Source organism: Chrysemys picta, chromosome 1 (assembly GCF_011386835.1).
Source record: "Chrysemys picta bellii isolate R12L10 chromosome 1, ASM1138683v2, whole genome shotgun sequence".
NCBI classification, from domain to species: domain Eukaryota; kingdom Metazoa; phylum Chordata; order Testudines; family Emydidae; genus Chrysemys; species Chrysemys picta.
Window position 1 is genome coordinate 88735596 of NC_088791.1, and position 14588 is coordinate 88750183.

The 14588-nt window shown below is 44.7% G+C and overlaps 5 protein-coding genes across 5 annotated transcripts; 2 read left to right on the top strand and 3 right to left on the bottom strand.

Moving 5' to 3' along the window:
• The first annotated feature begins 339 nt into the window (after positions 1-339).
• Positions 340-776, top strand: LOC135974381 (histone H4). Its single transcript, XM_065562049.1, has one exon. The coding sequence runs from the start codon at positions 402-404 to the stop codon at positions 711-713; it is 312 nt and encodes a 103-aa protein (XP_065418121.1). The 5' UTR covers positions 340-401; the 3' UTR covers positions 714-776.
• Positions 777-2016: 1240 nt separating this feature from the next.
• LOC135974390 (histone H3) lies at positions 2017-3079 on the top strand. Its single transcript, XM_065562101.1, has one exon. The coding sequence runs from the start codon at positions 2022-2024 to the stop codon at positions 2430-2432; it is 411 nt and encodes a 136-aa protein (XP_065418173.1). The 5' UTR covers positions 2017-2021; the 3' UTR covers positions 2433-3079.
• Positions 3080-3531: 452 nt separating this feature from the next.
• Positions 3532-5119, bottom strand: LOC135974354 (histone H3). Its single transcript, XM_065561920.1, has one exon. It carries the CDS (start codon positions 4018-4020, stop codon positions 3610-3612), a length of 411 nt encoding a protein of 136 aa, XP_065417992.1. The 5' UTR covers positions 4021-5119; the 3' UTR covers positions 3532-3609.
• A 146-nt stretch (positions 5120-5265) lies between these two features.
• On the bottom strand, positions 5266-5640 carry LOC101937396 (histone H4). The gene has a single exon (XM_005308939.4). The coding sequence runs from the start codon at positions 5638-5640 to the stop codon at positions 5329-5331; it is 312 nt and encodes a 103-aa protein (XP_005308996.1). The 3' UTR covers positions 5266-5328.
• Positions 5641-9225: 3585 nt separating this feature from the next.
• Positions 9226-9982, bottom strand: LOC101937686 (histone H1-like). The gene has a single exon (XM_042859741.2). It carries the CDS (start codon positions 9934-9936, stop codon positions 9283-9285), a length of 654 nt encoding a protein of 217 aa, XP_042715675.1. The 5' UTR covers positions 9937-9982; the 3' UTR covers positions 9226-9282.
• Positions 9983-14588: the final 4606 nt, after the last annotated feature.

Genomic DNA, 14588 nt, shown 5'->3' on the forward strand with positions numbered 1-14588 from the left:
TGAAAGCAGGACTTTTTCATAGATTCCAAAGCCAGAAGGGATCATTGTGATCATCTAATTTTGACAGATTCGTTTGTAATACTGAGACACACTATCTATTTTATCTTCCTTCTTTAAATCAAATCTCGGGGAATGTAACTACAGCAGGGTGGGAGGGAAGGGGAGCGGAGAGGTGGACAGCAAACTCAATAACCCGCCTCTTTTCTTCTAAAGCACGCCTCGTGCAGGCAGCTGCAACCGGAGGAGGTGGGATGCGGTGGAAAACAGGGCCAAGGCTCCACCCCTTTCTTTGAAAGTTCTCAAACAGGTCGGCCCCCAGACGATATACAGAGAGCACAACGCGCTAACATAGCCTGTTTATTCTGGTTTTGTAAGTAGGGTGGTTCGAAGGTTGTAGTATCATGTCTGGTCGTGGCAAAGGTGGTAAGGGGTTGGGAAAGGGGGGCGCTAAGCGCCATCGGAAGGTGCTTCGGGATAACATTCAAGGTATTACGAAGCCGGCTATTCGTCGTTTGGCGCGCCGTGGTGGTGTAAAGCGTATTTCTGGATTGATTTATGAAGAAACCCGAGGAGTACTGAAAGTGTTTCTAGAGAACGTTATCCGTGATGCTGTCACTTACACGGAACACGCGAAGCGGAAGACCGTGACTGCCATGGACGTGGTGTATGCTCTAAAACGCCAAGGTCGCACTCTCTACGGATTCGGGGGCTAAGCTTTCATCCCGTTTTAAAGTTGAAACATCTTCAAAAACAAAGGCTCTTTTAAGAGCCACCCACACTTTCACAATGAGAGCTTAAGTGCTAGTAGTCTGTTTCTGAAACGGCGGCGTGTCTGTGTGTGTTAAACTAGGCGTACTTTAAGTTTGGGGGTACTTTATTTTCTCACTTGATCTAAATCGTACATCACGTAGAATGAGAAGTATTAATGCTCTTTCACTGGTGGCCGGGGGGTGGGTGACTAAACCCTGTGGTTAAAAGGCTACGGACGACTTTTTTCTTCTTCTTTGCCAAAATTGGTTTCGTCAGCTTTGTGGGTAACGAGAGAGGAAGAACAGCTTGGGTTTCCCGGGAACACCTTTTTGCTGTCTTATCCGCGTCCTGATAGTCCTGCAAACGTCACGACAAACAATTGAAGGGTAAAATGCAATAAAGTCCATTCTGGCTAAAAACACTAGTGTCCGTTTCTTCCCCCCCGCCCCGCTCATTTGGGGAAGGCAAAAGATTTATTTCCCGCTTTGTTCCACGAGGTCCCTTATTTCATACACGCTTTTTCATTTTTGTAGAGACGACATGGGGGGGGAGGGGTATGAGAAGATGTCTTTAAGAATTACAGCGGATACGTGGTCTCCTCTGAAGCTTAAGGCAGGACCGAAGGAGAGTAAAGGGCTCCCTCCTTCATAAGGAGGCAGTGCTTCTCAGTCCGAGAGGAAGAATCGTAGGACACGGTCACCTTCTAAAAGCCTATACATTAGCAGACGAAGAGACTTTCTATGCAGTCGACACATCCTGTTGTTTCAGTGTTATCTGGCGGGGATTCGTGCTCGTTCAGGTTGTTCATATGTAAGATACAGTACAGCGAAGAAGTGGGAATAATGTTCGGTATCCGAGATTTGGCCCGTTTGGAAGTGAAATAGACGACGAGCCATCGATTTAAATGAGAGAGAGAGACGAGATCGAAAGTGGGGGTGGGGGAGGGGGCGGCGGATTTTCAGAGAGAGGGACCGCAAGAAACGGACTATGGGGACATCCAGAGAGCGCGAGTTTAGTGACTTGACCGTTGAAAGCCGGTTTGGGCGAATCATGTCGGAGCGACACTGGAGGTAGGGAAGGGCGGGTCGGATGACTGGCTGCACAAGCGCGGGCTTTTCAAATGTTCAAATTGTCCAATGATAGCTGGCTCCATGTCAACAACCAATCAGAAAGGAGGACTGGGTTATATATATCGCCGGAGCCGAGGGGCTCTGCCTTACTTTATTCTTTTGTGCTGTTTGTCTCAGAGTTGTGAGTGAGGGTTGCTGAGAATGGCCAGGACCAAGCAGACCGCCCGTAAGTCCACCGGTGGCAAAGCTCCCCGTAAGCAGTTGGCCACTAAAGCTGCCCGGAAGAGCGCGCCTGCGACTGGGGGAGTGAAGAAGCCTCATCGTTATCGGCCCGGCACCGTAGCCCTGCGAGAGATCCGCCGCTACCAGAAATCTACTGAGCTGCTCATCCGCAAGCTGCCCTTCCAGCGCCTGGTCCGTGAAATCGCCCAGGATTTCAAGACCGACTTGCGCTTCCAGAGCTCGGCCGTTATGGCCCTGCAGGAGGCCAGCGAAGCCTACTTGGTGGGGCTCTTTGAAGATACTAACCTGTGTGCTATTCACGCTAAGAGAGTCACCATCATGCCCAAGGACATCCAGTTAGCCCGGCGTATCCGAGGCGAGAGAGCTTAAAAGCTTGATTACACCCACCAGCTTTTGGCAACTAGAAAACTATTACGAAAGATCCAAAGGCTCTTTTAAGAGCCACCACATTCACATTCAAAAGGGGCTGCAACATATTCATCATATGTGCACTTTTGACAGTCTGTCAATGTACTTTGACATTTTACATAATTCTAATTTTATTTCCTGTAATGACAAACTATCACTGTACATTTCAAACGAATAATCAAATATAGATTTGATTTTTTTGTATGGTTTCGGGTGGTGGGTGTTTCAACGAGGCTTGTTTAAGCATTTCACTGCCACTGACCTACCAACGAGGTTTGTGGGCTTTCAGTCTCTCTCTCTCACACACACACACACACACACTTTAGTCAATACAGCTGCTCGTTCAGAGAGGTCCAGATTAAAAAAAAGCAATCGAGGTGCATAAACTAAACCCCCATTCGCGGCACCACTGGGATACACACAAAACCACCGCTGCGTTTCTCTGCAGATATGCAGGTTCCTAAACTCACGCCACCTAAATGTGTTATGAAAGGTTTCAGAGTAGCAGCCGTGTTAGTCTGTATCCGCAAAAAGAAGAACAGGAGGACTTGTGGCACCTTAGAGACTAACAAATTTATTAGAGCATAAGCTTTCGTGGACTACAGCCCACTTCCGAAGAAGTAGTAGTAGTCCACGAAAGCTTATGCTCTAATAAATTTGTTAGTCTCTAAGGTGCCACAAGTCCTCCTGTTCTTTTTGCTAAATGTGTTATGAAAATCTCGTAGGCACCTACATTTCTACTTCTAGGCATGCGCACTGCTGCCTCACCACAGAGCAATGTACACAAACCAGCGTCAGACAGGCAGAGGCACATCTCTCGGGCCTAGGGCAGGATATGGAATGTCTGATGAGTATTCTAAGCACCCCACTTAGACGAGCTCATGCAACTGAGGGCACGATGTGAAACAAATTGGAGAAACCAAACTCACGAGAAGATAGGACAAGTGTTAAAAAAGAAGAGTTAAGTGTATGAGGATGTATTTCGGGAAGATACCAATTAGGAGAGGAATGGGGTTGCAATCTTTCCTCCGCGTTTTTCAGCTCCTTTTAAATGTGAATGTGGTGGCTCTTAAAAGAGCCTTTGGATCTTTCGTAATAGTTTTCTAGTTGCCAAAAGCTGGTGGGTGTAATCAAGCTTTTAAGCTCTCTCGCCTCGGATACGCCGGGCTAACTGGATGTCCTTGGGCATGATGGTGACTCTCTTAGCGTGAATAGCACACAGGTTAGTATCTTCAAAGAGCCCCACCAAGTAGGCTTCGCTGGCCTCCTGCAGGGCCATAACGGCCGAGCTCTGGAAGCGCAAGTCGGTCTTGAAATCCTGGGCGATTTCACGGACCAGGCGCTGGAAGGGCAGCTTGCGGATGAGCAGCTCAGTAGATTTCTGGTAGCGGCGGATCTCTCGCAGGGCTACGGTGCCGGGCCGATAACGATGAGGCTTCTTCACTCCCCCAGTCGCAGGCGCGCTCTTCCGGGCAGCTTTAGTGGCCAACTGCTTACGGGGAGCTTTGCCACCGGTGGACTTACGGGCGGTCTGCTTGGTCCTGGCCATTCTCAGCAACCCTCACTCACAACTCTGAGACAAACAGCACAAAAGAATAAAGTAAGGCAGAGCCCCTCGGCTCCGGCGATATATATAACCCAGTCCTCCTTTCTGATTGGTTGTTGACATGGAGCCAGCTATCATTGGACAATTTGAACATTTGAAAAGCCCGCGCTTGTGCAGCCAGTCATCCGACCCGCCCTTCCCTACCTCCAGTGTCGCTCCGACATGATTCGCCCAAACCGGCTTTCAACGGTCAAGTCACTAAACTCGCGCTCTCTGGATGTCCCCATAGTCCGTTTCTTGCGGTCCCTCTCTCTGAAAATCCGCCGCCCCCTCCCCCACCCCCACTTTCGATCTCGTCTCTCTCTCTCATTTAAATCGATGGCTCGTCGTCTATTTCACTTCCAAACGGGCCAAATCTCGGATACCGAACATTATTCCCACTTCTTCGCTGTACTGTATCTTACATATGAACAACCTGAACGAGCACGAATCCCCGCCAGATAACACTGAAACAACAGGATGTGTCGACTGCATAGAAAGTCTCTTCGTCTGCTAATGTATAGGCTTTTAGAAGGTGACCGTGTCCTACGATTCTTCCTCTCGGACTGAGAAGCACTGCCTCCTTATGAAGGAGGGAGCCCTTTACTCTCCTTCGGTCCTGCCTTAAGCTTCAGAGGAGACCACGTATCCGCTGTAATTCTTAAAGACATCTTCTCATACCCCTCCCCCCCCATGTCGTCTCTACAAAAATGAAAAAGCGTGTATGAAATAAGGGACCTCGTGGAACAAAGCGGGAAATAAATCTTTTGCCTTCCCCAAATGAGCGGGGCGGGGGGGAAGAAACGGACACTAGTGTTTTTAGCCAGAATGGACTTTATTGCATTTTACCCATCAATTGTTTGTCGTGACGTTTGCAGGACTATCAGGACGCGGATAAGACAGCAAAAAGGTGTTCCCGGGAAACCCAAGCTGTTCTTCCTCTCTCGTTACCCACAAAGCTGACGAAACCAATTTTGGCAAAGAAGAAGAAAAAAGTCGTCCGTAGCCTTTTAACCACAGGGTTTAGTCACCCACCCCCCGGCCACCAGTGAAAGAGCATTAATACTTCTCATTCTACGTGATGTACGATTTAGATCAAGTGAGAAAATAAAGTACCCCCAAACTTAAAGTACGCCTAGTTTAACACACACAGACACGCCGCCGTTTCAGAAACAGACTACTAGCACTTAAGCTCTCATTGTGAAAGTGTGGGTGGCTCTTAAAAGAGCCTTTGTTTTTGAAGATGTTTCAACTTTAAAACGGGATGAAAGCTTAGCCCCCGAATCCGTAGAGAGTGCGACCTTGGCGTTTTAGAGCATACACCACGTCCATGGCAGTCACGGTCTTCCGCTTCGCGTGTTCCGTGTAAGTGACAGCATCACGGATAACGTTCTCTAGAAACACTTTCAGTACTCCTCGGGTTTCTTCATAAATCAATCCAGAAATACGCTTTACACCACCACGGCGCGCCAAACGACGAATAGCCGGCTTCGTAATACCTTGAATGTTATCCCGAAGCACCTTCCGATGGCGCTTAGCGCCCCCCTTTCCCAACCCCTTACCACCTTTGCCACGACCAGACATGATACTACAACCTTCGAACCACCCTACTTACAAAACCAGAATAAACAGGCTATGTTAGCGCGTTGTGCTCTCTGTATATCGTCTGGGGGCCGACCTGTTTGAGAACTTTCAAAGAAAGGGGTGGAGCCTTGGCCCTGTTTTCCACCGCATCCCACCTCCTCCGGTTGCAGCTGCCTGCACGAGGCGTGCTTTAGAAGAAAAGAGGCGGGTTATTGAGTTTGCTGTCCACCTCTCCGCTCCCCTTCCCTCCCACCCTGCTGTAGTTACATTCCCCGAGATTTGATTTAAAGAAGGAAGATAAAATAGATAGTGTGTCTCAGTATTACAAACGAATCTGTCAAAATTAGATGATCACAATGATCCCTTCTGGCTTTGGAATCTATGAAAAAGTCCTGCTTTCAGTAATTAGGTTTGCAATGTAACCCCGCAGTTACAGGTAATATCGCCCGTCACTGTGAATTGTGTAAAATAAGAGCCACTTTCCAACTGATTTTTTTATTTGTCCTTAGCTTATAATCTTCCTTTCTGGAAGGTCTTCCATCAAGAGGTTTTCATATTTGTGGCCATTTTTTCAAACCCTCCCCTGATTTTCAAGCATTTACAGACAGCATCAAAATCTGACCAATCCGGTTTCCGGACACATCGTCTCTCCCCAGTCTTTTCTAAAGCCTGTTCAGGGAGGGTTAATATGAATGAAAAGTGCACATTTATTTCATCATAAGATAAAGCAGGACACCGCATTCTTTTCTTCCATTTGTTAAATTGGTTCATTTGGTGGTATGCTCGTTCTTACTGTTCCTTTCACAGTACATGCAATAGTGTGACTAATGCATAAAAACGACTGCAGAACTAATCGCTCACAAAACCAGACTGCTTGCCCATTGCAGAGAAAAGAACTCATGTCTCTACCTCAGAGGCAGGAATCATTGTTTTATGTTGGGAAGGGGTCAGTTTCTGAATTGCTTATATGCAAACGGGGGCTCGGGGGCAATACTTAGAAAACGATGTTATATGTGCAAACATGGCAACGCAAAGGCTACACTGCACCAATTTAGTACGAACCTTCATATCTTTGGAAAGCCTGGGTGAATATTATCTGAAGGGGGTTCTCAAAAGCCGTTGAAAAACGTGTCACCCTTTCTCGTTCCTTATCCTCTGTCAAAATTAGATGATCAGACGCATGTGGTGGTATTATACCTGCCTCTGGAAATTTCCACCACATGCGTCTGATGAAGTGGGTATTCACCCACAAAAGCTTATGCTCCAAAACGTCTGTTAGGCTATAAGGTGCCACAGGACTCTGTCGCTTTTTACAGATCCAGACTAACTAACACTACCCTTCTGATAATTGCCCCATCTACCAGCTCCAGATGAATTGCATACACCATCTTCGATGAAATGAGATTGGACTTTAACAACAATAGCTCCAGCCCATGTCAACAAACTTCTTCTCTTCTCCCCAAAAGGACATTTATTACCATCTTTGATATAACCACAAGGGTTTTCCTTCTAAAACTCTCTCCAGCTAAAGGGAAAGGGAACAAAGGATATTATTAAAATTAAAGCCTTGTTTAATACTTTACATTTCAATGTTTGAACTGCTTTTTTTTCCTTTTCTGTATCTTTAATTAAAAAAAAAAAAGTTAAAAGGATGTATAACAGGCTTGACAACCCCCAAACCTTGTTTAATGCTGGCAGAGTGCATCTATCACACATCACAACATTCATAGTTTACACCAGTTCAATCTCACTGAAGTCAATATAATTGCCACAAAGAAAAAGTTCAGCCATTGATTAAAATTGTGGGGAAATACATTTTATTGCCCACATTAAAATGTTCTCACAATGGTTGTCTTTAGAAGCTCAAGCTCCTCTATGCTTTAAGGCACATACTTGACATCAAGCAGACTGGCCACAAAAGTGTCAGGGATATCCTTTTTGTTATCCCCATGAAAATCTATCCCAGTGTGGACAAGTTATTAGCCTCTGAAAACTCTCAGTCCATACATGTTCAGCAGAGCATTTTTCGTTTGGCACCTAAATTGTCTGAAGATTGGCTTCCCTTACTATTGTCCCTCCTCAGACAGTTAAGCAGAACTTCCCCTGCAAAAAAACTCCTTGCATCTATCAAGGATCACTGTGATTTCAGGCACTGGAAATTAAAGCAGGGAGACTGTCTTTTCTATAGTTTGCATGCCCCCACTTTTGGCATGTAGGCAGGATGAAGAAGCATATATTCAACTGGAATTCAGAGGGGTGAAGAGCTTGGTGAGAGAGCAGGAGACAGGAGATGGTGAAGGGGGAGGAGTAGGACATAGACAAGTTAGAAGGGTCTGAATAGAAAGGGTCACACTAAAGATGGAAAAGGGCAGAAGGGTCTGTAACTATAGAAAACACTCCCCTCTAGAGTCTGGAATAAAACCCAGGATTCCGGAATCTCAACATTCTTGTGTTGTAAGAAAATATCTGTAAAACCCTCTGGAACAAATGTGTTTCCTTCTTCTCTAATGGCAGGTCCACATACGGGATAGCAATCTCAACTGGTTATCAGTTGGAACAACTAGCAGAGGTTTACACTAGTTCTAAATGTCCTTCCCAACCCTTAGGGAATTCCTAATGTATTCGAGTGAAGGTCATTCTGAGAAGCATCAGTAAGGATGTGATTTCTAGAGAATTGGGTAAAAGACTGAAAGCACAGCCCGGGAGAGAAACAAGAATAGAAAGCAGAGGTGGCGATGTAGGAGAGTATGAACAGAGCGGGTTTTAATCAAGGAAAAAGGAAGAACAATGAAAAATGCTTCCTCCCCCCCATTCCCCGTTATTAGTGCTCCACTTTCAGAGAATAAAAGTTTCCAAGTGCCCGACGTATCTGATTTGAAGATAAACAAAAATCCCCGTGTGAGGTATTTTGTACTTGGTAAATTGACAGTACTCCACACACAACTCACCATCTTACATGGGGACCTATGGATTTAACAGTGACTCTCCCTACCTCCAATAAGAGAAGCGGGGACGAGTTGCCACAGGCCAATCCTTGCAAAGCGCGGGCTTTTCAAACTCACCAACGGGATTAATCCTGATCCCACCACTGCCAGCTAGGCAGAAAAGTGTGTGTGTGTGTCTAGGTCATGCAGTTTACCCTCACACGCAGTCCTCACTCGCCCCTCCTACTAGACAATAAATCCTGTCTGGACCGAAGCTCATGTGCAAGGAATGGCCACCTTCCCCCTCCTTTTACACAATAAGCATGATTGCTAAAGCTCGTTCCCCTCCGTTTGGGGTTGTTGTTGTTTTCTGCTGGGTGGATAAGGGAAGAATTTGGCTGCTAGTGATCGTGAATTTGGGCTGATGCTCAGGATCGATTTTAATACACCCAGCTCGAATATAAATGAATTAACGTCCCGCATTTTAAAGTACTGATATTGTTATTTCTTGTCGCGGGCGAAGGAAAATGTACCAAACTGATTCTAATTTTATGTCTCCCTATTTTCTATTATTTTCGTTTCTGAAAGTTGGGCGCTTCATGAAAAGCAGCACGAGGTTATTTAAACGAACCTGGTGTGTTTCAGCTCCTCTGGGAAAGGGTGGGTGGCTCTTAAAAGAGCCGTTGGATTTCTGTGCATGACATTTTTTCTAGCCCGTTTACTTCTTCTTGGGCGCTGCCTTCTTAGCCTTCGTTGCTTTAGGCTTCGTCGGTTTGGGCTTGGCCGCCTTAGGCTTTACCGCTTTGGCCTTAGCCGGGCTCTTAGCTGCCTTCTTGGGCTTAGCGGCTTTCACCTTTTTCGGGCTCTTGGCCGTTTTTTTAGCTGCGGCAGCTGCTGGTTTCTTGGCTTTTTTCGGGCTCTTTTTCACGGCCGCAGCTTTTTTGGGTTTCTTGGCGGCGCTGGCGGGCTTCTTGGCAGCTGGTTTCTTAGGCTTTGCCGCTGGCTTTTTCTTCGGCGCCTTCTCCTTGGTCTCGCCAGGCTTCTTGTTGAGTTTGAAGGAGCCGGATGCGCCGGTGCCTTTAGTCTGCACCAAGGTGCCCTTGCTCACCAGGCTCTTGAGCCCCAGCTTGATGCGGCTGTTGCTTTTCTCTACATCGTACCCTCCGGCGGCCAGAGCCTTCTTAACAGCTGCCAGCGAGACCCCTTTGCGCTCCTTGGAAGCGGACACCGCCTTGGTGATCAGCTCGGTCACGCTGGGACCTGGAGGCTTACGGGCTTTAGAAGTAGCTGGCGTCTTCTTCGGTTTTTTAGCGGAAGTTTTTGCCCCAGGAGCGGAGACAGCAGGAGCTGCAACAGGCGCCGTTTCCGACATAGCGATAAGCGTTTTCCAAAAATCAGAAAAGGAAAAAAAAACTAGATCTAGAGAAGGGCAGACGGCTGGTATTTATAGAGAGGAGCTGCTCTGTGATTGGCGCACTAAAGAGCCCGCCCAGCTGAAAGCAAAAAGGTCTCTTCTCCCCTCTCTGTGTTTCTTCGGAGTTAAAAAGGGGTACTTTTTGCAAAATATTTATCACCAAATCACCCTGTTTCTTAGTTGGGTGAAGAGGAGACAGGGCATTTTCATTCAGTAGAGTTTCCCGTAGGAGAGACTAAAGATAAGCTAAAAAATTGCCAATAAACCCCGAGACCTGGAGCTAGAGAGACCTCTGAAGAGGGAAACTTTTGTTTTTCGTTGTAAATTAAAACCATATCACTGTCAATAAAATCACATGTACACTTATATCTCATTCTTTAGAATGTTTTCTCCAAATCAAAGTATAAAGCCAGTCATTTGAAGCAATGTTGTCAGTGTAAAATGATTTCAAAAAGAAGAAAGTAACACAAGCTCATCCTTGTGCTTTGAATAAGGATTAAGAATTGGCTCTCTTAACCAAATCTTCTACCCCCTAAAATACTTAATTCTGTTGAAAAACTCCATTAATGAAAACAACAGAGAGCTGATCAAATACCTCAGGAGGGATATTTATGTTCCAGGAATTGTATATAAAAGTTGTTGTGCTATTGTACCTTTCTAGGTATTGAAATAGAAGATTAACAAGATGTCATTATTATTTTGTAAATTTCAAATTCATTTTACTGTATTGCTCTTTAACTTAATTTTATTCCAAGAAAGTCACTTCTGTTCATTAAAAGCAGTGGCAGTTTTTTAAATGGTAGTGTTCTGAACTTTAATTTAAAATAGAAGAACTATTAGGGTGTTTATTTCATTATAGTCTGTTAAAACTCATCGAAAGTCAGAAGCAATGTTTCAGTAAAAAACTAAACCATATGGAGAATTAAAGCTCAAAATCTGATCAATCAGTGCTTTTTTTTCCTTAGCATTAATATATTATATGAAAATGGCTTCTGTAGTGAGGAAAATCAATGTTAACAGTGTGATTTAGTCATATCTGTATTGCATCAAGAACTGAATGAGATTTTTAATCTGTTCTGCAACATTACTAAAGATGATTCACTCTTTTGTTCTTTTAAAAGTGATGGGGGCATTCAAACAGTTTAAAAATCAATCCAAAAATTCTTTTTAAAGACAATGTCAAATTCCAGGCGGGGGGGGGGGGGGGAGGCTTATTTATTCATCATTTACCTTAGAGTTGCAAACAATTGAGGAAATTGCTTTTCTTTCAATTCTGCAATGGTAGTTAGGTTTTACTTGTGATTATATTGGGTGAAAACTAGGCCACAGTCAGCTATTAAACAACGGTGAAGAAGCCCAATTTTAGATTGAATGTAATATAATAATACAATAATAATATTTAAACATAATTAATAAAAATGCAAAACATAATTGTGACAGTGTACCCCATAGGGCTTTATGGGGGGGTGCTTATAAATGTATGTATGACATAATTGGAATATGTTTTGTGCTGCCTGTGCCATGTAATATATCTCCGTAAAGGTTATGGTCTACTATATCTATTCATGCTATCTGTACACATATATCATTTTCTACTTGAGGTTAAGAATATGGGCTGTATACTTGCTTTGTTTCTAAGTAAGCTTTATGAGGCATTTGATCAGTTTCTTTTAGGAAGGAATTTGCCAGGTTAAGTACCTGATCAGGAAACACTTGGGGAACAATGCATCTTGGAATGCTCCAATCCACGTAAGAAGTCTTCCTGGAGACATGCAAGATACCATGTGGACAATGGCTTCCACCTGTAAAGACTGAGTCATGCAGGGACATGTGACTTGCCCAGGTGACTCCAGAACTCCATCTTGGAGCTGGACTTTGCATAGGAGGGAGGAGGCGGATCTCCACCCACAAGAGAGTGTCTATTTAAACCCCTGGGAGACCCCTCCATTTTGTTTTTAGCTGGCTAAAGAAGGAGCCTCTCCAGCCCCCCAGGATACTTGAAGGAAACTAGAACAAAGGACAATAACTACAGGGGGTGTGAGTGATTGCTAGAACCAGGCTAAAAGGAGATTAGCCTGTAAAAGGGAGAATTCTGGAACTGGTGAGGAACTTATCTGTATTTAGTTTGATTAGACATAGATTTGTGCATTTTATTTTATTTTGCTTGGTGACTTACTTTGTTCTGCCTGTTACCACTTGGAACCACTTAAATCCTATTTTCTGTATTTAATAAAATCACTTTTTATTTAGTAATTTACTCAGAGTATGTATTAATACCTGGGGGAGCAAACAACTGTGCATATCTCTCTATCAGTGTTATAGAAGGCGAACAATTTTATGAGTCTGCCCTGCATAAGCTTTATGCAGGGTAAAATGGATTTATCTGGGTTTAGACCCCATTGGGAGTTGGGCAATGCACACTTCTGTGAGCTATTTTCAGGTAAACTTGCAGCTCTGGGACAAGTGATTCAGACCCTGGGTCTGTGTTGGAGCAGACGGGAGTGTCTGGCTCAGCAAGACTGGGTGCTGGAGTCCTGAGCTGGCAGGGAAAACAGAAGCAGGGGTAGTCTTTGCACATCGGGTGGCAGCTCCCAAGGGGGTTTCTGTGATTGAACCTGTCACAATAATATCTGACCAGTCTGCAACAGGTAATGAGCAAATATTTACTATTCTGAAACTCCACTGGTTATTTAGGAAATATAAGAGGTCTTTCCTCTCCCCTGCCCCCTTCCAACAGACACAGGGGTTATGCTGTGGATAGGGCTCTAAAGTATTCATTAGAAGTAATAACAGGTGTATGTCATCGAATCCCAAGTTAAAGGGAGAGAAGTTGTGACATTTCAGTGATCACCCAGAGCAGTAAGGGGTTCTGTTACCACTTGACTTGTAACTTTGAATGCCTGTCGCTGTGCTGCTATGGGCTCAGCCTTGACACCAGTAGCTAGCCTACATGCATAAAGGTCTCAGCCTGGCTTCCACCAACCTAGTTACTCCTTGCAGGATGACCTCAACAGCCCTTCCCATCCTGTCTCCTCAAATCCATCTACACCAAGTTCTTAACTACAATACTCAGCCTTTTCCCCTCTGGTTCATCACCCCAGAAGGAGTGAAACCTGCAACCAGTAATCAGTGTGTTGAAGGTAAATTTATTAATCAGGAAACCTAAATTATAATCTGTTTACCCCCGTAGGTTATTTGTACTCATATTTGAATGACTAACGGTCTCCAGTGACTTGATTTAAACCTGTTTGAAATGAATTGATGAGACCCAAGCCTTTGGTCTAAACAATAAAGTTATGTCTTCCTAAGTTCATTTGTTTCAGTTTAGTTTTGCATGCTTTCACACCTAGATCTGTCTATCACTGATGTAGGCACACCATTATATTGACACAATAACACTGCCTTCCTGTACAATACAGTTCCATAAATTGACGAATTACCATTAACAAGGTGGTAGTGCAGACACTGTATTACCTCAATTGAGTCTAACAGTCCTCCAGCAGCTGTCCCACAATGACTCTGACCCCATCACAAGATAGTGTCCACTCCCTGTTTTTGAAATGCCTTTTCCTGGTTGCCCACGTTGACAAGCACACCTACAAGCCTATCTTTATGAGAATCCAATCATGCCAGCTCAGTGCAGACAGAGAGCTACTAAGCATGCTCCTGCCGGAGCAGGGTAGAAGTCATGGCTCTCCTCTGATTATGGGGAGAAGAGGCTGTGCAAGCAAAGCTAAGGAGCAGACAAAGGACTATAGATCTCTATGTGTAGAATAGTATCAGGGGGTAGTCGTGTTAGTCTGTATCCACAAAAACAACAAGAAGTCCGGTGGCACCTTAAAGACTAACAGACTTCTTTGGGCATAAGCTTTTGTGGGTAAAAAAGAAGTGAGGTTTTTTACCCACAAAAGCTTATGCCCAAATAAATCTGTTAGTCTTTAAGGTGCCACCGGACTCCTTGTTGTTTTTATGTATAGATTGTGTATAGGGCAGAACAATGATGCTGGGTGAAAGCCAAGGGACTCTGGTAGGTGTATCAGCAGGCAAGGGAGGGCAACAATAAATCTGAGGCCATCCTGTTGACCTGCCACTTTTACAGTGAATTGCATGCGATATTTGGCAGGGGCCCAAATAGCACCCCAAATCTGACTGTGTACAGTTCTTGAGATCTGGGCATGTTAACCTCTGCACTGCACAGTGAGGCTGAGTGGGGAGAAGCAGATGGGACACAAACCATATGGCGAGCTGGGAGCTCTTCAAAACTCTACTGGAGTCGAGCCAATCCCTGCAGGTGAGCACAGATTGGCCCAATGAAGAAGAAGGAGGAGAAAGAAGCTCAGGTAAGTGTATAGCTTCATTATTTCTTATAAGCATGTTTGTTTCCCTTTTCGGTGCCCACAACTTCCCCACCTTTCTTCCCTGTTTAAATATGGTGCCCATCCTGTCCTCATGTTTAGAGAACAAAGGCAGCAACTTTTGATTCTTCACTTTACTTGCAAAACCAGCATTGGGGATACAACTAAAGTGCATGCTTTGAAATGCAGATATGATTTCTGCTTCATTCAACTACTACATGTTAGGAAATGAATTCAAAAAGATTAATGTAGCAG

Excerpts from the sequence above, each read along its gene's own strand:
- LOC135974381 (XM_065562049.1), top strand. The coding sequence starts at position 402 with ATGTCTGGTCGTGGCAAAGGTGGTAAGGGGTTGGGAAAGGGGGGCGCT.
- LOC135974390 (XM_065562101.1), top strand. The coding sequence starts at position 2,022 with ATGGCCAGGACCAAGCAGACCGCCCGTAAGTCCACCGGTGGCAAAGCT.
- LOC135974354 (XM_065561920.1), bottom strand. The coding sequence starts at position 4,020 with ATGGCCAGGACCAAGCAGACCGCCCGTAAGTCCACCGGTGGCAAAGCT.
- LOC101937396 (XM_005308939.4), bottom strand. The coding sequence starts at position 5,640 with ATGTCTGGTCGTGGCAAAGGTGGTAAGGGGTTGGGAAAGGGGGGCGCT.
- LOC101937686 (XM_042859741.2), bottom strand. The coding sequence starts at position 9,936 with ATGTCGGAAACGGCGCCTGTTGCAGCTCCTGCTGTCTCCGCTCCTGGG.